We start from the raw sequence: 18,883 nt of genomic DNA, 5'->3' as shown, positions 1-18,883 counted from the left end.
CACGCTGCAGACTTTTGTGCGCGTCTAAAACTCTCAACCCTCTTGCAAACTCTTTGTCATGTTTGGACGGCCTCTTTCTGCCTCAGCCCTCCCACTGGGGTGGGGGCTGGGAGGAAAGAGAAACGGGAGAAAAAGAAGATCCACGCTGGAGAGATCTGCGGTGGCAAGGGATCCTGCTCTGAACTCCTTCCTTCCTTTCTTCAGCCAGCCCCCCCCCCCCCAACACATTTCTTTTGCGCTCTCTCGGGAGCAGCACAGAGGAGCGGTGAGGAGTTTGCACGGGCACCAAACCTCGCAGCTCTGCAAAAAAGCCGGGTCACGCCGGAGGAGGAAGACCAGTAAGTCCTCTTTCTTGTTGCCCTGTAGTTATGTAAGCCTCCTTTTGAAACGGTTTGCCTGCAAATGGAGCAAGCGTGTGGCAGATGACCGGAGATGGTGGCCCTGGGAAATGCCCAATTGCTGTGCAGGCGGATTCATTTGTAACGCCGAACTTGAAGCACAAAGAACGAACGAGATTTGCACCCGAGCGGTGGCTGAGAGAGAACCGGCTCAGAGCTGGGGAAAGTTCTCTAAGAAGCTGACGGAGGAGATCTAGGGAGGTTGCATGGGGATATCTACCCCAGCATGTAGAATAGGAGATCATGAGAAGAAAGAGCGACTGTCTCTTCTCCCGTTTCTCCACCGCTCATAGCAGAAAAATCCTTAGACGTGGAGCAGAGGGGGACGGACAATTGCTTTTGGAAGACCTCATTCTTTGTGACTCACCGAATAGAGGGGAATTGAACAGGGCTGGGCCTTCTGCTAATGCGAGCTGCATCTTGAACAACAAAGTATGGTTTTAAGGCGGGGGTGGGGGGAGCAACACGAGGGGGAAATGTAGGAATCTGAGCCCAGCGATCAACGTTCGCATCTGGCACGTTCGCATCTGGCGTTCTGGGCAGGAGCTGGGCTGCTTCTCAGCCCGTGCAGCACAATGGGCTGAATAGGCCCAAGGCTATTTTCAGGCACTGTCTGTCTGGGTGCACATGGAGTCACAAATAAAGTCACAGGAGGGTGGCACGCATAATCTGCCCTGGCACTTATGGTGAGAAAGTGCCGGCTGCAAGAGCAAGTGACCATTGTTCCATTTAATGAGGGACATGGGTACATGTAAAGAAAAACAAGTGATTTTGCCAGGTTTCGTTTTGCTGTTTCTGCCACTTTCACCTAAGCTGCATAACAACTGAGACTAAAATCTTATCTGGGTGTCAAGACTAATTAAATTTAATGGTGCTTCTGACAAGGCATGTCTTGGATTGCGCCATAGGCAAGTTAAGCTTTTCCAACCACACCTCTATGCCAGGGAAACCAATTGCCTGATTCATACCTGTGTGTCATGTGGCTGAGTCAGTACAAAAGGGGAAAAAAGAAAGAAAGAGAAAGTGGCATTGTTTGTTGCTTTCTTTGAAACAAATACTGTTTGTGAACTCAGCAAATGGCATTTATACCCCTTTTTCCAGATGCGGGAATTTAAAAAAGTTAGTGGAAATTTGTTGTCCAGGAAGCCATAGCTGTGAAGTTAGGGAAAGAGCAAACAATTCAAGCAGGAGAGATAGGAAAGACAGGGTTCCAGATTGCAAAAGAGCATCGAGCACCTGCACCTTTGATAAATCCATCTATTAAAGGTGCAAGAGTCCCGTCCTCTTTTCCATCCCAACGGCAAGATATTTCTTGGGATGAGAAGCCTAATGGAGGAGCACAGGTACAAATGCACTGCCGGAAAGAGGAAGCCTATTCTGTCTGCTGCTACAGAGCCCCCCACCCTCCAAATAACTTCTATACGTCACTCAACCCAAGGGGGAAGGTTGGCCTGTATATGCAGCCAGCACAGCATAATCATAAACAGTACAGTATATGACTGCTGAAATTAGAATCCCACCTTTCTCCTGGCAAGGCTGCTGTTCCTTTTATAGCAGCATATATAATAGAAACACGGGAAGCTGCTTTATAAAGAGTCGGACCATTGGTCCATCTTGCTCAGCAGTATTCCTGACAGCAGTACTCCATGATTTCAGCCAAGGGGACATTCCCAGGCCTACCTCGAATTGCCAGTGATTGAACCTGGGACCTTCTGAATGCAGAGCCGGGGTTCTACCACTAAGCTGCAGCCTTCCTCTGACACAGCGCATAATGATACATGATCAGATCACTGTGTAGCCATATCAGCAAAAGCAATCTCTCTTGCATTTCTGCCTGTTGTGCAGGTGTTTGGGCATACACAAAAAGCTGGCCATATAAACACACTCATATGTGTATAAGCACACAAAGGAAAAAAGACTATAGCTTTGGTATCTCTCATTCAGGTATGAAGATCTTAACACACAGGGCCCTTCTCAGCTAACACCTGCACAACATAAACACGCAGAGATGGCTTTCATTTCTTTCATTCTTTGAATTTCATCCCCCACCCCATCTGTTTCCCTTTTGGAAACAGATAATAACAGGTGGAGCGTTTCCTAGCATGGCAATGCAGCACTGCTGAAACCTGCACCTGTTGTACTTCTGCCCATTTTTAAATTGGATTTATATCCTGTTGTTCTCCAGGGAGCTCAAGGTGATGTTCATGGTTCCCCCCCCATTTAATCCCCACAACAACCCTGTGAGGTAAGTTAGGCTGAGAAGCAGTGACTGACCTTGGGGTTCAAAACCTGGTCTCCCAGGTCCTAGTCCGACACTTCTACCACTATACCACACTGTCTCTTCAGAACTTCCTTTTGATGTTGCTAGGATCTAATTTACACACTGAATGCAAAGTTCTGTAACTGGACTGAAGTCTAACAACATCTGGAGAGCCACAGGTACTCATTGCATTAAACACAGAATTTGTAACTTTTTTCAGTCAAAACGTGCACAGCTGCAGGTGCAATGCAATTATGGCAGACATAATATATATTGTCAGAAGTTGCAAAAAAAAAAACTTTCTGGATGGAAGTACTGAACATTATACAAATAAGTACAGGTTATGCTGTGGGTTAAACCACAGAGTCTAGGGCTTGCTGATCAGAAGGTCGGCGGTTCGAATCCCTGCCACAGGGTGAGCTCCCGTTGCTCGGTCCCAGCTCCTGCCCACCTAGCAGTTCGAAAGCACATCAAAGTGCAAGTAGATAAATAGGGACCGCTCCAGCGGGAAGGTAAACGGCGTTTCCGTGCGCTGCTCTGGTTCGCCAGAAGCAGCTTTGTCATGCTGGCCACATGACCCGGAAGCTGTCTGTGGACAAACGCCGGCTCCCTTGGCCTATAGAGCGAGATGAGTGCCACAACCCCAGAGTCGGACACGTCTGGACCTTATGGTCAGGGGTCCCTTTACCTTTACCTTTTATGCTCTCCCAAGTAACCCTAAAACAACTCTTCTGATAGTTTGCTCTGAGGGCATTAATACTGACTTACAGCTTATTACTTCACTGCTAACGACAGCAAAACTGTGTTGCACAAAAATGGAAAAATAAAGATCCCTCTACCATAACCGGCTAATGAAAACCTGACAAACTATAGTAATGATGAAAAATGCAATTCATAATAATCAAGAAAACAAACTTACTGAGAAATGGGTCTTGTTTTTACATATCTGGAATAAATGATGATATATTTCCTTTTAATCTGTTCACGACACTATATTGACATGAATATATGTTATATTGTCCTCCCCCCACCAAATGTGAGTTTCTTTCTTTTTAATTCCGTTTTTCATTTTTTTCATTTTTTTAGTAAACAAGGATGTCTGTTGTATAAATAGATCTGCCAACAAATTGTAACTGTATAACTTCTTCTTCTTCTTCTTCTTCTTCTTCTTCTTCTTCTTCTTCTTCTTCTTCTTCAAGCTGGGGGAGAGAGATAGTATCCCTACATGGAACTGGCCTAAATGTAAGGGAGAAGCGTGCCATATACAAAAGGAGTTTGTATCCAGTTCTATGTAAATCCCATTGGTAACAATTGTGACCTTGTGGGAAGGCTGAATCCACCCATGTAACAAATGACTGGGTTGTCATTGCCAAATGTCATCTGGAGCAGAAGTGGTGGGTGAAATCTGAGCAATGTCATGGGATGCTGTAGCAGTTATATTTGGAAAAATAGCCCTGCCAGGTGGTGACGAGGATGGAGATTTCTTCATAATGAAATAACAGTACAGTTCCCTGCTGTCATTATGGGTCTTCCTCCTTTTGAAATCCAAAGTGAGTCAGCTGCTTGTGCTTGGAAGATCTCACTCACTCATAAGATTGGCAATTTGGTTCTTGAATCTGTGGACTCCTAAGCCTGTGTTGTGCTTATTGTGGTCTAAGGCAGGGCTGGAGAACCTGTGTCCCTCCAGTCATTACTGGGCTTCCATCTGCCCCAGAAGTGGCCGACAGTCAGCTAGAATGGAAGTTGCAGTGCAGCAATATGTGGAGGTCACAGGTTCCCCCCTCCTGATGTAGGGTAAATGGCTAACAGAGTTTCACTTTAAGTCCATGTGACATTCACTGCAAATGCTGGATGGGTGGGGTTACCATTAGCACTGTGATATTGTTGCTGCTAGCTGGCGCTCTCAGGGCCTAGCTAAATGTCAACCTAGAGCCATCATGCTGCTACCAGCCTGCATTTGATTCCCCCTACAATCTATGGCAGGGGTCAGCAAACTTTTTCAACAGGGGGCCGGTCCACTGTCCCTCAGACGTTGTGGGGGGCTGGACTATATTTTGGAAAAAAAAATATGAACAAATTCCTGTGCCCCACAAATAACCCAGAGATGCATTTTAAATAAAAGGACACATTCTACTCATGTAAAAACACGCTGATTCCCAGACTGTCCATGGGCCGCATTTAGAAGGCGATTGGGCCACATCCGGCCCCCGGGCCTTAGTTTGGGGACCCCTGATCTACGGTGTAAAATTGAAAGAAAAACCGACTGACATGACATCACACCCAACCCTTTATAAGCAGAACCCAATTAATTAGTGGGAAGGGCAGGGAAAGCATGATATGGCATGGTGGTTGTTGGTTGTTGTTTTTTTTTAAGAAAAACAGAAAGTTCCAAGGGAGATGTGAGTCACTGTCAGCCACAGTTGTCTTTGCAGGCTTTTACTGCACAAATTTAGTGGTGGAGAAGGTGCCTGAGAGAGGGGTGTGGTTGCTGCATTGAGAGAGCAGCTGGGTGCCCTGAAGGTCTGTTGTGAAAAAGAAAATCTTGAGAATTAGTGCAGGCAAGTCAGAAACGTCTAGGTCATTTCTCCCATTTCTACATGCTTGAAAGGGCCTGTCTCCAATGTAGTGCTCAGTAACTGTCATGCTTGTGCAAGGATTTATACTTGTACAACAGGACTTTCCCTCCCTCTCCTCCCCCTGCGTACCTCCAAATTTGTTCTGAGTTTCTCCCCAAACCTCTGGAGCAGATTTGGGAAGGGTATGGGCCTGGGGCATGTGGGGTAGGGGGAGAAGAGGGCAAGAACCAGGCAAAGGGCCTTCTTGGTCGCCCGTCCTGTGGAACGCCCTCCCATCAGATGTCAAGGAAATAAACAACTATCTGACTTTTAGAAGACATCTGAAGGCAGCCCTGTTTACGAAAGTTTTTAATGTTTGATGTTTTAACATGTTTTTAGTATTCTGTTGGGAGCTGCCCAGAGTAGCTGGGGAAACCCACCCAGATGGGTGGGATATAAGTTAGTAGTAGTAGTAGTACAGTGGTATCTTGGTTCTCAAACTTAATCCATTCCGGAAGTCTGTTCCAAAACCAAAGCGTTCCAAAACCAAGGTGCGCTTTCCTATAGAAAGTAATGCATGATGGATTAATCTGTTCCAGACTTTTAAAAGCAACCCCTAAAACAGCAATTTAACATGAATGTTACTATCTTACGAGATGGTATTATTGATCCATAAAATGAAAGCAATAAACAATGTACTGTACTATAAAATAAGTAAAACATTATTGTAGATGATAAAAAGTAAAATAAATAAAAAATAAAAAAAATTCTTACCTGCCTCAAAACAAAAAACGCAAAATAAATAGCAAAAACAAAAGCACCAGATATAAGCTCCAAATATCACCTCAGAACACTGCAATCGGTAATGGAAGGCTTGAATTACAATGGGGGGGCACGCAAATTAGCAGCACCACCACAGGAAACACAGGGGGACTCAAAACGGAGCTTTCGGCTTCCGAAAAAAAGTTCGAAAACCGCAACACCTACTTCCGATTTTGCAGCGTTCAGGTTCCAAGTTGTTCGTGAACTAATCCGTTTGAAAACCGAGGTACCACTGTAGTACTGTGCAAGCAGATGGTGACTTGGCTCTACATTGCATACAAGCCACTGTTCCCAAACCCTTCCACAAAGTGAAAATAATCCACTCACTTGTTATCTCTAATGCCTCTTTATTAGGGCTTTAAATTTCCTCCCTTGTTTCAGAGAAAACACAAAATAGAGCCTTGGGCAACAGGCAGACAAATAGAAGTTCGTGCCATGGATAGAAGACTGCAGTTTTTGACAGCAGCAGTGATGCACCCAGAGAGAAAGGCTTTGCTCAGTGATGCTGAGTGGGGTGTCTCTTGCCTGCAGCACCAACACTAATAGGCTTGTTCAGAGCCATTTTCGTGTCAATAGTCTCCTTGTCAACTGTATGTGAAGGATGCTCCCGGTCCCTTCTCCTTTCACCCCCGCAGAAAGTACTGCATAAATGCAGGAATTATTGGAGGGAGGAGGAGGGGAGATGGGAACAAAGACACAAATGCACAGTACTTACGCTCCCCTCATGGGTGGCTTACAACATAAATGTGAACAATTAAAATACAGATTTTTAAAACTGCAGAATATAACGCTCCGTAAAATAAAAAAGCTAAAACAGCGGCAAGTAAACTCAGCAAAACTTTCTTTAAACAAAATTTTTATACAGATTTTATGATAGATGCCAGAAGGCCTAGGAAAATGAGAAGGGACTGGAATAGGCATCAAGTAGGACCCAGGTGGGGGATGCGGGTGGCGCTGTGGGTTAAACCACAGAGCCTAGGGCTTGCTGATCAGAAGGTCGGCGGTTCGAATCCCTGTGATGGGGTGAGCTCCTGTTGCTCGGTCCCTGCTCCTGCCAACCTAGCAGTTTGAAAGAACGTCAAAGTGCAAGTAGATAAATAGGTACCGCTCCAGCGGGAAGGTAAACGGCATTTCTGTGCACTGCTGTGGTTCACCAGACGCGGCTTAGTCATGCTGGCCACATGACCTGGAAGCTGTACGCTGGCTCCCTCGGCCAGTAACGCGAGATGAACGCCGCAACCCCAGAGTTGGACACGACTGGACCTAATGGTCAGGGGTCCCTTTACCTTTAGGAGCCAGGTGAGTCTCCCAAGGGAGAGCATTCTACAGCTGGGATGCCACCTTGGAAAAAGCTCCACACCTCACTTGGTGGGGACACTTGGATAATTCACTGGGGTTTGTGAATCTAGAAAACCTGTTAGGCATATTATTATTTTTTTTAATTTTAAAAAATGGATCCAAGTCTCAAGGGACAGTCTTAATCGAAGAGTCTCATCCAAGGAGAAGCAAGGATGCTTCATTTACAGTGACACAAAAGGCCGTTGGCCAGTCGGATGCCTAGACTTCTTCACTGGTTTTTGCATATCCTGGGTATGGAGCATTTATAGCATTGTGATGATTCAAGATACAAGATGTTGACGAATGTCTTTTTTTTCTTCTCTCCCTTTAGGCTCCATTTATGAATTCAACTAAGAGAGTGGATTTGAAACTAATAATTATTGGCACCTTGGGGTAAGCAGTATTCTTCGCTTTTGGAGTTTGAAAAGTCAGTTTGAAGAGATGTTCTACTTCTCCAAAGCACTGTAATAGTATTTTTTTAAAAAAAACAAAAAAACATCTTGGGTTGATGATAATACTGTTTATTTTGTTACGTTGATTTTTGCTATATTTTTCCACACACCCTCCAAGAAGCCAAGGAGAACATTTGGTTCTCCCACTCCCATTTTATCCTCCCAATGACTCATGGAGGTGGGCTAGGCTGAGAGTTGGCAACTGGTACAGGCCACCCATTACTAAGTGTGGGTTTGAATTTGGAACCCCTGTGTTGGCTTACCCAGTTAGAAATGTTACAACACTTCGTGGCATTTCTAATCCCTATCATTAGAGACCGCTACCAATTTGACAATGACAGTGATCTCCTGGGTTTCAACAGTGGAGCTGACTAAGTTCTGGGAGATAACTATCATAACCATATCATAACAGAAGTCATGCCGTATTATATTGTTGCGAGAAATACCTCTCAGAAATCTTATCAGAAGAGTCATTACAATGGATATCAAGTTCTGGAAAAAGGTATATGCACCATAGTTGTTGTCCTATTGGAGAAAATATCAGACCAAAGCACATGGCTCAGCCCCTCGTAGAGCAGAAAATTGAATTTCTACTTGCTGGTTTTAAGAGAAATAGCACAACACAAGTGTCCATCTTCGCTATTGTTCTGGTCTAATTGCACTAGAAATGTACTGATGATGATATGAGGGATTGCCAACAGGACAAAGATCGAGACAAGCTAATTTTCTTAATTTTACAGATGAAAAATTTTAACTGTTTACCATATCAAACATCAAGGCTCCCATATTTCCCCTACACATAGGGCAATGATAGGAACGATGGGAGTTATAGTCCAGCAACATCTGGAGGGCCACAGGTTCCAACAGTCTTCCCCTAGACAGTCATATTTTTAGATAGTTAAGTCCAGAAAAAGAAGAGAATGGGGGAAATACAGCCTAAAGAAAATTATACTCTGGAGAGTTCAGAACAGCCTGCAGAACAGACTACAAAAATCAATAGACGCAGCACTGAGACAATGACACAATGCCAGCATTGAGCACAAAGACTAATTGAACAGTGTTTTATTATATCTAGTAGTCATAAGTCTTTGGTTTGAACAGGGGATATATTAGCGACTTCCTCCAGTTTCATCTGTTCAGGTGAAGCAGAACATCAGTGGGCATCTTCACCTAGTTCTGGCCTGCAGCCCACACTCCAAAATAATAATAATACTTTGCATCTTTTTTGTTTTTTTAAAAGACTTTTATCGCAAGTATTTTACAGGAGAGATTCAAGGCAAACAGCAATCAAGCAAGCACACAAGTAGTAAACATAGAACAATCTACAATTCAACCAAATGTTAAATCAAACATTTAGCATAAAAATCAGGAAACTATTAGAAAGCAGTCATCAGAATTAATTCATTGCATGTGTTTCTTACTTTAGTGTAGGGAAGACCTCTCTCCTCCACCGGTATGTTCACAAGAAGTTTTACGAAGACTATCGAACCACTCTGGGAGCTAGTATCCTGACTAAAATGGTAGTTGTGGACAGCAGCCCGCTGAAATTGCAGGTGAGAGATACCTTGAAGTAGAAGTGCTTGGTTTACACACATCTAGCAGTGCTCAAAAATGGCAGGTGCTGTATGCTCCTTTTGATTGATTGATTGATTGATTGATTGCTTAAAAAGATTCCTATACCGCATTTCAGCAGACCTTCCAGGGTAGTTTTCAAAGAAGATAATACACAAATAAAATACAAATAACAAATTAAAATATCCAATAATACATAAAAGCCCGGGGAATTAAAAATGTCTTCACTTGGTGCAAGGCAGGCCTTTCTGGAGGAGGAATTCCACAAACAAGGCACCAGCACACTCTCGGGTCACCACCTCTGAGTACTTCACAAGGATTGATTTTGTAGATACTTACAACTCATCCTTCATGGGTGTCCCAGGAGTGGGAGTGACATTATATGCAGTGTAATAGAATTAAGCCATATAATACATTGAATTTAAATGGGAGGGATATCATCTTACGCACCCAATGGCCTGTGCAAATAAATAAATAAATGTATACAGTGTGATGCCAAAATGTATACAATGACAAGGCCAGATGCCCCTTGGAGGACAGAGTATTCCATAATCTGGGGGCCACCACAGAAATGGCTCTGTCACAGACAGCCCATTAACTTTACAGAGTGGTGGAAGTGTCAGATCTCTGCACCCAGGTAGATCTATGCAGGAGGGATCGCTATGTCAGATATTTTATTTGGGGCCCAAGCTTGATAATGCTAGTATTGCTCTGTTCCAATTTGAAACAGTTTTATGTCTTTTAAAATTGCAGTGGTTCACAGCGGGGAAAGCTGGGGAAACACTGAGCCAGAGGAACCTGTCATTATGCATGAAAGCATATCTGCAGCGGTTCAGAGGTTGCTAACGCTAATGCCTGTATGTTTGTCCTCCTTTCAGATTTGGGATACTGGAGGGCAGGAACGATTCCGATCCATGGTATCCACATTCTACAAAGGCTCAGATGGCTGCATGCTGGCCTTTGACGTCACGGACATGGATTCATTTCAGTCCTTGGATGACTGGAGGGAAGACTTCCTACAGAAGGTCATCCCTATGGATCAAGGCTTCCCTATGGTTGTGCTGGGGAATAAAATTGATTTGAAGGACCGACAAGTAAGAGAAGGAATTGTGAGGGAGCGGGGCAAAGCTAGAGCTCTCAGTGTATTTTAAAACTCTTTGTATCAAGATTGGAGAGGAGAATTCCTTATGCTAGAGAATGGCGTGATAAGAATGCCCAGTCAGTGAGAGGCTGATCCTGCATATGCATTGCTTTAGATTTCTGTAACTTGTCCCGTTGATTCCAATGGAACTTAATTGTGAATGCCATTCTATGATTCAGTGATCCTCACGTTGTTCTGTGCGACTCCTGTTGGGCAGACGAGGAAACAGCAGGATCTAATAGCATGGAACATAATCTCCTGTGAGTGACCCTTACAGAATTTATTCCCTAATGGTACTCCACATGCACACCTGAAACTCAACACATTTCTTGCACAGCACTGCAGTGCTACACTAGCCATGAGGGAAGTTCCCATGTTCTTTATTTTTAAAAATTGAAAGTGCTTTTTTAAAAGCCGTGTGTGTGTGTGTGTGTGTGTGTGTGTATACACACATTATCAATTACAAGAAAGTATTGAGACAATTTCCTTGACTTCAGAGGAAAAAGAAAGCAAGCTACATAAATATTTGTATTATATGGGGAGGAGAGAGAAATTAACAAGTAGCAGGGGTATGTGCGCTTGCTACTCAAACCTTTTGCCATGGCTGGAGAACACTGCAGAGCATTTTCTTTTAGCCCCAGTTATCAATGCATTTTCAGTATATTTACAGAACATCACTGTCAATAAGTGTCAGCATACATATTAGTGGTGGTGTTTTTTTTTTTAATATAAAGCTGCCACTCATTTGCCATCTGTCCAGGAACAAGGATTCATGTTGATGACATGATTAGGGCCATGAATTGGGGCAGCTAAATATGAGTCACCAGTAAAGCCTAATTCTTGTTAGTAGAAGTTAAGAACCCTTTGGAGATCGAGACTTATCAAGAGCTCGCCAGTTGCACATGGGCGAATCATGAGGGCGGGGGAGTTTCCACACCTTCTTCTGCATCATAATGTGAGAAGGCAACAGAAAAGCTAACACTTCCGAGCCAAGTGGCAGTCTCGTGGATCAACCCCACTTCCTTTCAAAAGCTGGATTTTCATAATAAAGATGGAGTGATTCAGAAATGTCCTGCACATTGTTTGACATTGCTTGCATAATGATTGTGTGACACACAATACGATCTAACCTCCCTGTAAACAAATCAGGATCAATGTTCAAGGCACTGGTTGTCTGGAAGCAGCCTAAGATCACCTAATTGAATCCCTTTCAATTTTGTCTTGCAGGTGTCCAAGGAGGCAGCTTTATCCTGGTGCAAAGAAAAGGACATTGCGTATTTTGAAGTAAGCGCCAAGAATGATATCAATGTAGTTCAGGCTTTTGAGACCCTGGCAAGACAAGCACTATCTAGGGTGAGTAGCAGCCTTGTCCATAAGAAATAGCAGAGTCTTTCATCGACATCAAACATGTTGCATGTGAAGCAAACAGTGATCATTGTGATCATTTCTCTTGTGATCATTTCCATAAAACCAAAGGCGGAGTAAAGTTTTGGGTCTGGCTAATGTGTGATTTTTAAAGTTTTGGGCTCTCATACTTTTGCTTGCAGGTCTTCTCCCAAGTGCAGTGCAGTTCAGCTTCCCCCTTCCAGAGTGTCTGATTCTGCACTGAAATCAAAACAGGTGCAGTGAGAGCAATATAGTATAAAAGTAAAGGCATGTGTTTATCATTTTATTTACTTTTTAGAATGCTACAGTTTGCAAAAGAGAAGCCATGATACCTCTTAAAAATCTGATTTTTGGGGAGGATAGGAATTGCATGTGATTGTAGATTATAGGTACAGTACTCTCATCATATATATAATACGATGTTGCAAAAGGGATGAGATTTTTATGACAATAAATATAGAGATTCCCAACCACAGAACTATGACAAACTGAAAACCTTGCATCAAAACCAATTTCTGCCCATAAGACAGTTGTGCACCAAAGAGTTCTCTGGGTGTCGTTAATCTTGAAGCATGTGGGATGAAATTGCTGCCTCTGACCACAAGGTGTTGCCACATGTTCAGGTTAAGACACAGAGAAAGGAGAACAAAAGGATTTTTATTTTTATGCCAAGATTTTGGTTGCCAAGTACCTTTCTGACTAGGGATGACCCTTACCATACAGCAGCTCAGCTAATTTTTTTGTCTTTTGTTTTGCTTTGTTTTCATAAACTCATACTGGGTTATGTTTTTCTTTTAGTACAAAGGGATCATTGAGAACTACCTAACCGATTCTATAAAGCTCACTCCTGAAGACCAGCCCAGGACAAAATGTTGCTAAGATGTCATTTAGAAAGGGATGACTTTTCTACTCTGTCCAAGTCTAAAGCTTGATGTGTGGAAGAACCGCTGAAGTCTCTTGAGTCTTGCCCATCAGGGTTGGAGGAAGAACTGAAGGGATTCCCCCCACCCCATTTTCCAGAAAAGATGGGCATTACTGGCCATTACTGAGCATGCAGATGGAAATCAGCCTGAAGCATCTTGGTTACATTAGCCCAGCAAAATCGAACTGTGGTTCTGATCCCTTTGTTCACAAATTTCTAAGATGCCACTGTGGTGCTTGGACTTGTTCTTCAAAGTACCTCCAGGAAATAACTTGATTCATTTGTCGGTTCTCAATTTAATGCTGTCTCCCGTGTTTCATCGTGGTCTGTTAGTTAAGGCTGGTAGGCAGCAATCTCTCGATCTTCAGCCTTTGATATCTTACCTGCAAATACAGCACATTCCTGAACAAGAGCTCAACATAGCACAATATGAGCCAAAGCACAGATCTCAGTACCCTCTTAGCATGTATAGATTGAATTTACATCAGAAATCCAAAACATTCATGTTTGTTCACCAAATGTGCAATAGCAACTGCTATGTGAAGGTGTTACTATAGGTACAGGGCTTTTGTAAAAAGTAATTTTCAGAACATAGACTTTTTTGTATTTGCCAGAATACTCCCAAATAATAAAAGCCTTTGGGTTCCTTTATTATTATTATTATTTGCATTTTCCATTTACTTCCTCAGAAAGTCAGGTTGGATTTGCAATTTCACTTTAACCCGTCAATGTCTTCAGTTTCTCCCAGGGAAATTAGTCTCGCCATGCTGCTGAAGCATCTCCACTGGGATTTTCCAATACATTTTTTCAAGTGCTAGCAGAAATAGTGGAGATTTTTCTGATATACACACATTTGGAATGGGATGTTTTATACACGGAGAGAGAAAAAATACAGCTGAACAACTGATTTCACATGTTACATGGATTTACATTTCCCCTGTGAAATGGGGACAATGCCTGCCTTGGAGGAGAAGTCTGCAAAGTAAGACAATAGGGAATATAACTGATGGGTTTGTTTTTGTTTTGTTGTTTTTAAGGAAAGAATAACAGAAAATTAGTTTGGGCATGGAAATTTAGCAGAGAATTGGAAGATAATACAATCATGGTTGGCACTTCCAAACATTCGGAAACCAAAGCACAGCTTCTGATTAGCTGCAGAAGCCCCGTTGGACATTCAGGTTCCAAAGAAGGTTCACAAACCGGAAGACTCACTTCCGGTTTTTGCGGGAGCCAAAACGTCGTGAGTACCAAGGTTAACACTGTTCTGTAGCCTAAGGGAATCCTGGCCAGGACATATTTTATTGTGAAATAATATGGCTTAACATGAGGAATGAGCACATTGCAAAGAAGAAAGAGTAAGCCACAAGGCAGACTTAGTGACTGAAATTAAGAGGTATTGCAACATGAGACGCATGGATTGATTTGTGCCTAAATATGTCTGTTCTGTGAATGTTAACTTTGCCTTGGCTAGAATGTGTATTCAATTCCTTTTCTACATTATCTTATATACTATATAAAGAAAATCTAAAATGCTCGGGACTTCAGGGGAAAAAAGTATGACTGGGGTGGGGGCAGGACATGATAAAGAGATTTATGAACAATATGAATGGTAGGAAGGTGTGGATTTATTTTTAACGCTGTCTCGCAATTCTAGAAGTCATTGTCATCTAATAGCATTAACTGACAGCAAGTCTGATAATGAGAAGTTACTAATTCCATGTAACGTGTAATCAACAAGGAAGTCAGCTCGTGGTATAATGATGACTACTCACTTAGAGGCACATAAAATGGGTTAAGAAAATGAATGGAAGGTAGCTACATCCATGGCCATTAATTACCATGGTAGGGAAATGAAGGGACCAGCATGTTTATAGAGACAGTTTACTTCTCAGTATATAGTAGGTACTAAAGCCAAACAATGATGTAAGGCTGCTTCCCACACATCATGCTTGGCTGGCTTTCTGAATATATCTGGGCACTGTTGGAAACAGTGCTGGTCTTAAGTTCTTATCTATTTTGTCCTCGTGAACATGCTCAAAGAATGTAGTTCTGAGCTGGAATGAGTTACTTGTGAATTCTATTCATACGTGATAGCAGAAACCATACTCGGAAATGAAGCTTTTCCAATCAATCACCTTGAGAGCAGAGAACAAGACTGCCCAAACCAGGTCTTCCCCATAATGGTCACATTTTCAACTAAGAAGCTTCATGTATTTATAGCATACCCTTCCAACATCCAGCTGATCCAAACTGGGACGCTCAGTTTTTTTAGTCATGCGATCTCGCAGGAGCTGGCTGTTTTGTGCCGGAGCATGACATACAAAATTGAGTGCCTTTTTTGGTCTGGCGCTCCAGCTCAAAACAAGTCCCATTTGTGGTGGTGGTGGTGTGTGTTGAAACTGCATAAGTGGCCTTGTATGGTACACTAGTGTTATGGCAAAGTCCAGGCATGTACACAGTGACAACTCTGGTTGGCTGGATGCCTTTTCAGCACTTACATCATTGAGCAGGATTCTTAGAAATTTGGTAGCAGAATGCCGGACATTTAGAATAGCATTTTCAACAGCGATTTGCTGGGCTTCTATCCCACCCTATTGATCAGGGTCAATCTAGGCAACGGCAAGCTGAAAACAGTGCACATCCTGAATGGATATTGCTAAAATACATATACAACTAAAATAACCCAGCACTTAACCCGAACCACTAAATGCCTGTTTAAATTTAAACACCTTGCATCACTTCTGGAAAGTTTCCAGGCTCAGCCTTTGGAGGCTCTATGGGGAAAGGAGGTCAATAAACCAGATGTCATTCAGAAATTGGCACTACAACTCCTAATTCCCTTCATGAGCTAATCGGGGTCAGAACTACTCAGTACAAGAAAGATCTTCCTAGAAACCACCATTCTTTATGGCCTCCCTTTCCTAGAAACCACCATTCTTCCCTGACCTCAGGAAAAGTGGAGTCCTCAGAAAGTATAGGCAAACCCCTTCACCCCCATGCAAAACTCATTGTAAGCACTATAGGGGGTGTCCCATAATCAGGTTTTGCCACTTTACCACCAGCACCACTCCAGACTTTTGACTAGATTCACAGGGAAAGTCCTCTAGGCTTAAAAATGATTTTATTTGTATGCTGCTTTTCCATAGTTAAAGCCATATTCAAGGTGGCTTACAATATGATTTCCCTCCACAATTACAGCACAACAAAAGCAGTCATAAATAATAAATAAAGCATTAAAAAAATCACAACCAGATTGAACAATTTCTGCATAAATTGTAAGTTATAAATTCAATATACCGAAAATACTAATAACAGCAGCAACAACAGGCACATACCCTGCAGAAAACAAGCAAACCCCAATATCCCAGCTGAAGAGTCTGTTCAACAATGTCAGCTTTTGTAGTTGGAGTCAGTCAGGGGCCCTTCCCTCCCAGGCCAGGTGAAAAATGGCCTGTGAGGCAGGGAGTGGGTCTTCAGGACTCACAGCCAATATGCCTCATCAGCAGCCTCAGCTTTAGTCTTCAGTACTGACTTAGGTCAGCCTGAAAGTGGTCGGCAGCACTTTCAGGACCAGTGACCCATGCTCCTATCGGGCTGCTACACTTATCAACCTACCATCCACATTCTTCCCCTACCAAAAATTAAAATTAAAAATTAAATTGATTTTTTATAATGGTGGACAGGTTACAAAAGAAAGAAAGAAAGAAAGAAAGAAAGAAAGAAAGAAAGAAAGAAAGAAAGAAAGAAAGAAAGAAAGAAAGAAAGAAAGAAAGAAAGAAATGAAGGGAGAAAAGTACCGGTAGTTTTAAAAAATAAAGGGGTGGTGGAATAAATTGTCACAATTGCCAATAAATATTGGATACAGCTGTGAAATAAGAAAGAATAATATCAGTAACAAAACATACCAAGAAGAAAAGGGTTCTGTGGTCTAAATCACAACAAGTAAAAAAATATATTTCAAAAACAAGATAAGAAGTAACCTTGAGCTGTACTAACGCCAAACACTTGCACAGACCAGGCACGCCCAACAGGTAGATCGTGATCTATCGGTAGATCACTGGGTGTCTGTGGTAGATCACTGGTAGATCACTGGCTCCCCCCAAAGCAGCTCAACAACTTTGGCTCCCCTAAAAAAAAGCTCAACATTTTTGCCCTTCACCCCCCAAAAAGGGAGTAGTTCACTGCCAGTTTTTAACTCTGTGAGTGGATCGCAGTCTCTTGGGAGTTGGCCACCCCTGGCATAGACCTAGCAAACCACATTCTGCAGTAATCAAGGACAGCCCCACATGCATTGCATTACAGTAGCCCAGGCAGGTAGTCATCAGAGCATGGTTAGCTGAGGCCAGACTATCCCAGTCCAGGAGCAGTCATAGCTGGTAAACCAGCCTAAGCTGGGCATACGCTATCCAAGCCACAGAAGCCACTTCACACTCTAGTGTCCCATTGAAATCCAGGAGTTCTTGTTGAAAATGAACTTTTCCCTTCAGACAAAGTGCAGCCCTGCCAGAACAGACTGTCTACCTAATTCCTGGCCATGGGAACCACCAGCCCACCAGCAGCCTTCTCAGAATTGAGCCTCAGTGAAGTGCAAATTAGGTCAGTTGTTCCTAGGCTATTCAGCACCACCAAGTTTCTCCTTTTATTGGGAATCTCCGCTAATTGCATCCATGAAGAAGGCTCAGATGAGAGCGCAATGCCTCTCCCTCCCTCTTTCAACACAACGGCTTGGATAGCGAAGGTGGGGTGAGCCTATGGTGCAAAAGTTGCACTCGCTCCAAAAGTTAATCATACAGCAATATCAGCCTTCTCCAACCTGGTGCACGTTGTATGTCTTGAACTCCAGATACCATCAGTCCCAGGCCAGCCAGCTAGGATTGATTGGAGTTGTAGTCCAGAACATCTGGAGAACACCAGACTGGTTACATGATGCTCCTTTCATGCCTGATCCCCAGTCAATCAAGTTGTTTGATATTAGCGGCCTGCAGTTCAGGACATGATTCTGAAATACAGTATCCCATTTATGTTTTCTGGAAACCGTTTTTCATTGATTGCCCGTGTCTGAGCACGGCTGTTCCTAAGAACTTTGCCCCCAATTCTAGTAATAAGAAAGTAAGAACTGTCTCTGATCATGTGCAGAGTCCTTTCCCTTCATCACTGAGTAACTAACAAGCTCCAACTTATCTGGCATTAAGGAAAGGGCATCTGGATGAGATAATTTTGCTTTTTAGCAGAATCGAGCTCTTGTAGTGTTTTATAAATTTAATCCCAGATGCCTGGACCTTCTTCCAACATATTCCCAGTTTCCCCTGGTTTCTTTTATTTTGTTGTTTTGTTTTCAAAGTCTCTGCTATTGTTTATCTTTTGGTTCTTTTATACAGCACCAAGTATGACATAATGTATTTGCTTGTGAAGTCTAGTCCCAAATGTCTGTGAGATGCTAAATGCTGTCACTGTCGCTGCCTGCTGAACGCCAGGTAGCTCCGAAAGCTAAACAAACAGCCAGTTTAGGGAGTTAGCAATATCGAAAGCAACACGATGACCAGAAACAAATACAATATGAAAAACTTTATGGAATGATTCCAAACATCAAAACTAACAAACTGAAGTCTCTGAAAGTCCTATAATGAATCACGATGCCAGACTTTACCTAGCAGAGAACAAGCTGTGAAGCTTTGTATAATCAGCAAATTTCCAGTTCTGATCTCCAACTCTGAACAGTGTTTCCGGATAATAACTACTGTTTCATTGAATTCTTCATCAGCAAATTAGTTCAACTCTTTATTAACTGAAAATAAATTTTCCAAACGATGACCTGCACATGCATAACTACAAATTTAAATAGCGTAGAAATTATAAACTGTAATATAAAGAAGTTACATACCCAGTCTTTTTTCGAATAGATATAATAAACATGAAAATGCTCTGGAACAGTGCTCATGCAATTATGTAGTCACTGCTACTAACAACATTTTTTGAAAATTTTTGTTTGGAAATTTTATTTTCAGTTAATGAAGAGTTGAACTAATTTGCTGATGAA

The 18,883-nt window shown here is 42.6% G+C and overlaps 1 protein-coding gene across 1 annotated transcript; it reads left to right on the top strand.

The window, feature by feature from the left end:
• The first annotated feature begins 222 nt into the window (after nt 1-222).
• Nucleotides 223-13,494, top strand: RAB7B (RAB7B, member RAS oncogene family). Its single transcript, XM_033152859.1, has 6 exons — nt 223-338; nt 7,705-7,766; nt 9,252-9,378; nt 10,276-10,491; nt 11,766-11,891; nt 12,723-13,494. The coding sequence occupies exons 2-6, from the start codon at nt 7,714-7,716 to the stop codon at nt 12,801-12,803; spliced, it is 603 nt and encodes a 200-aa protein (XP_033008750.1). The 5' UTR covers nt 223-338; nt 7,705-7,713; the 3' UTR covers nt 12,804-13,494.
• Nucleotides 13,495-18,883: the final 5,389 nt, after the last annotated feature.

The sequence above is a fragment of the Lacerta agilis genome, chromosome 6 (genome assembly GCF_009819535.1).
Source record: "Lacerta agilis isolate rLacAgi1 chromosome 6, rLacAgi1.pri, whole genome shotgun sequence".
NCBI classification, from domain to species: domain Eukaryota; kingdom Metazoa; phylum Chordata; class Lepidosauria; order Squamata; family Lacertidae; genus Lacerta; species Lacerta agilis.
This window is presented reverse-complemented; position numbering and strand designations above follow the sequence as displayed.

What these genes read in the sequence shown, in the direction of transcription:
- RAB7B (XM_033152859.1), top strand. Translation starts at nt 7,714, where the DNA reads ATGAATTCAACTAAGAGAGTGGATTTGAAACTAATAATTATTGGCACC. An exon ending in TTGATTTGAAGGACCGACAA is followed by an intron (nt 10,492 to 11,765) that starts GTAAGAGAAGGA and finishes TTTGTCTTGCAG; the next exon opens with GTGTCCAAGGAGGCAGCTTT. An exon ending in CAAGACAAGCACTATCTAGG is followed by an intron (nt 11,892 to 12,722) that starts GTGAGTAGCAGC and finishes TTTTTCTTTTAG; the next exon opens with TACAAAGGGATCATTGAGAA.